Source organism: Petaurus breviceps, unplaced genomic scaffold (assembly GCF_028583685.1).
Source record: "Petaurus breviceps papuanus isolate PSGF00001 unplaced genomic scaffold, PetGlider_PUasm1.0 172, whole genome shotgun sequence".
NCBI classification, from domain to species: Eukaryota; Metazoa; Chordata; class Mammalia; order Diprotodontia; family Petauridae; genus Petaurus; species Petaurus breviceps.
Window position 1 is genome coordinate 1,377,072 of NW_027185755.1, and position 3,589 is coordinate 1,380,660.

Genomic DNA, 3,589 nt, shown 5'->3' on the forward strand with positions numbered 1-3,589 from the left:
GGGAGTCTGGGAACTTGGGTTTTCGCCCTGACTCAAATGCTGACTCACTGTAGCTTCAGAAAGTCATTTCCCCTTCTATATCTCACTTTCCCCATCTGTAAAATGGGTAGAGTAATACTTGCCCACTCTCCCTCCAGAGTGGAGGGATAAATGATGTAATAGGACACACTGAGTTTGAAACACAGAGCGTCTGACCAGGAAAGGACTCCTACCTACCTTTCCAGCCAGCTTACATTTGTTACCCTCTCACTGTCCTCCTACCCCTCGTTCCCCAGACTTTACCTTCCACCTCCTGCCTCCATGAGATGGAGCCATCTTCCCACCCAGAGCAAACTTCCTTCCTCACCTTCATGTCTTGTGATCTTGGTCTTTTTCAATACTCAGCTCAGGCACGAAGGCTTTCCTTCCCCGATGGCCTCAAGGTCTGGGCTTCTCTTTCCTCCCTCAAATTACCCTGTATTTGCTTCTCTGAATCCCTGTCCTATCCTGTTGTAAACCAAAAGTCCCTTGGAGGCAGGAACTGTTTAGAATTCTGTCTTTGGATCCCCTAAACCTAAGCTGGTGACTAAGCCTTTGTTAAATCAAATTAAACCTCAGAATAAAGAATGGTGGTGGTGGTAGGGGGCTTAGAATACAGAACAATCTAGTTAAAACCCTTCATTTTCTATATGGGAAGACTGATGCCTAAGGAGAAGGAGAAATTAGTTCAAGTTCAGACTGCCAGATAAAGTATTACTATGATAGTATCATTGATTCATTTAATTTGTACATATGACCATTAAACTCCCTTCTACGGTTTAAAGTCCTTACCTGAGCTAGGAGATGTGAAGGAGGAAGGGATCCCTGTGTAAAAATGTACATGTCATTGTGGGACAATTTCCTTGTGTGTATTTGTGTGTGATGTCTCTGATGTGATTCTGTGTGTGTGTATATACACACACATATATATGTATGTATGTATCTATCTAAAAATGACTGTATGGGTATCATACTATGTTTGTGTAGATTACAGTAGGTGAGTTTCAGGCTTTGGACAGGGTCCCCTCACCTGCTTTCCCCTAACCCCTAACCCCTGTCTCCATAATAAATGATTATTTGTACATTTTACATTTTCTCTGCAGCTCTGGTTCAGTGCCAATCTATGAAGCATTTACTGAATGCCCCCTGTGTGCCAGTCACTGTACTGGGCCCTGAGGGTGGAATGCCCTCAAGGATCCTTCATTCAACTACTTATAAGAGAGTCCCAAGTGCCCTGGGCTCCACGTCACCACCTAGGCTGACAAAGGATCCCTCCTTCCTCTGTCACTGCCTGGGCAAGGATATGGTTTGGGGAGGCACAAGGCCTGATCATACCACAGGGGAATGCCCTGAAAACTGGGGTGGGTACCCTCACCTCAAGGGAAACCAGTGTCTAACCCCAGTTCTCTAACTGCCTTGTTTTGTGACTTTGAGAAAGTTCTTTTCTCTCTTTTGGTCTCAATGTTCTCATCTGTAAAAGGGGGTAGCACCTATCTCCAACCACACTACACACATTTCCCTGGACCAGGTTATCCTGTCTGTTTTTCTGCTTCGATGTAGTGGCATTATCAGAGAACAAGGGCCTCGTCTAGTGCTTAGTTCTTTTTCCTTGTGTCCTCCTCAGTCCTTCCAACTATAAATGTGGGCTAGAGCTACCTCCTGCTGTGTCCCAGGAAAAGCTGTTCTATCTCATTTAATCCTGTCCCTCCCCAGGGTCGCTTCCACCATGAAGGTTCTAATTTGACTCCTCTTCAACCCCAGTCACCCCCACAAAGACCCCTAGTGTCTGTCTACCCCCTCCCAGCTGGTTTCCTGCTTTCCCTCAAACAAACCAAAGATAGGAGCCCCATATCCAGGTAAGCATCTTGATTTTTATTTCAGACTTATTTCAGGTCCAGGATCAGTTGAGGGCCCTGGGCTTGAGATTTTCACTCTCTACCCAGACCCCACCTCATTGCTGCTGCAGATGTGTGTGTATGTGTATGTGTATGTGTGTGTGTGGGGGGGGGCAGAGACAGAGAGAGAAAGATAGAGACAGGGACGAGAGAGAGAGACAGAGAAGAGAGAGACAGAGACAGAGAGAGAGGGAGAAGAAAAAGAAAGAGGGAGAAAGAGACACAGAAGGACAGAATTGTGTGACTGGATGTATTCATGTGTGACTGATCGTGTAAGAGAGATATGACTGTGACTTTTTTAAAGCTTTATTCATGTGCAACTATAAGATGTATGTGACTTTGGGTCAGAGGTGTATGTAGCTGGGTAAGAATGTGCATGTCATTGTGGGACTATTTCCTTGGTGTATTTTTGTGTGTGATGTCTCTGATGTCCCTGATGTGACTCTGTGTTGTGTGTATATGTGTACCCACACATACACACACATATATGTATATATCTATCTATATGACTATATGTGTGTCATACTGTGTTTGTGTAGTTTACAGTAGGTGAGTTCCAAGCTTTGGACAGAGTCCCCTCACCTGCTTTTCCCTAATCCCACGATAAATACCCCATGAGCCCCCAAATCCCATCCTGAATGTCAGGAAATTCAGCATCAGATCCAGGTTCCTTAGCTAGCCCTGGGGCCATTGCTGGGGCCCTGAATGGACAGATCAGTCCTTCGTCTCACCATCTGTTCTGACTTCCATCTACTAACCCTCTGTCTCATCTTGGATGCACCTTCTGTATCCCCCAAAGTACCTGCCTGGACTGGGCCATCAGACATAGTTCATAAAATTGAGAGCTTAGAAGGATCATTAGAGATCATGTAGTATAATCTTTCCATCTTACAGATGGGAGAAACTGAGGCCCAGAGAGGAGGTGACTTGTCTAAGGTCACACAGCTAGGCTCACAGGACCATTGGATTAAGAGTTGGAATGAAGTATAGAGATTATCTAATCCAAATCCCTTGTTTTGTAGATGGTAAAACTGAGGCAGCTTAAACCATGAAGGCCCCAAAATAGGAGCGGGTCCCATCCTTGATCCTGACCAGTCTCTCTTCTGGTACTCGGACAAAGACTTCCTCGCCAGCCTCAAGATGGACCACACCACCCAGGAAACTGCTGTCCCACCAGACCCTGGTTGAGGCTCCCGCCCTGCCGCAGGAGGACCGACGGCTGACCAGCAGCTCCAGATCCTCGGGGTATCGGGCTGTGCGTTTGTAGAGCCCATGGGTAACAGGTCCACCAGTCACTGACCCTCCTGGGCATCCAACACCACCAAGCTGCACCTTTGAATAGATGTAATAGTAGCCAGGTCGCGTGCACACCAGTGATCCTTCTCGATAGTCCAGGTCTCGAAGAAAAGCTAGGCCCAGGTGAGCCTCCCAGAGCAGTGGTCCACCCCTCATTGCCAAGCTTGAGTTAGCCCCTGGAGAGAGAAGAGAGAAAGAAAATCAGAGAGAGACAGAGACAGAGAGAGAGAAGAGAAGAGAAGAGAAGAGAAGAGAAGAGAAGAGAAGAGAAGAGAAGAGAAGAGAAGAGAAGAGAAGAGAAGAGAAGAGAAGAGAAGAGAAGAGAAGAGAAGAGAAGAGAAGAGGAGGGAGAGGAAGAGAGGGGGAAAAGAGAAGAGAGA

The 3,589-nt window shown here is 46.6% G+C and overlaps 1 protein-coding gene across 1 annotated transcript in view; it reads right to left on the minus strand.

Annotated features, from left to right (window-relative positions):
• Positions 1-1,921: 1,921 nt before the first annotated feature.
• The window catches only part of TNFSF14 (TNF superfamily member 14), a 4,463-nt gene continuing 2,795 nt past the window's right edge, over positions 1,922-3,589 (minus strand). Inside the window, exon 4 of the mRNA XM_069083191.1 lies at positions 1,922-3,385. Within this exon, the coding sequence (XP_068939292.1) occupies positions 2,955-3,385 (431 nt within the window). The 3' untranslated portion in view covers positions 1,922-2,954. The remainder of the gene's footprint in view (positions 3,386-3,589) is intronic.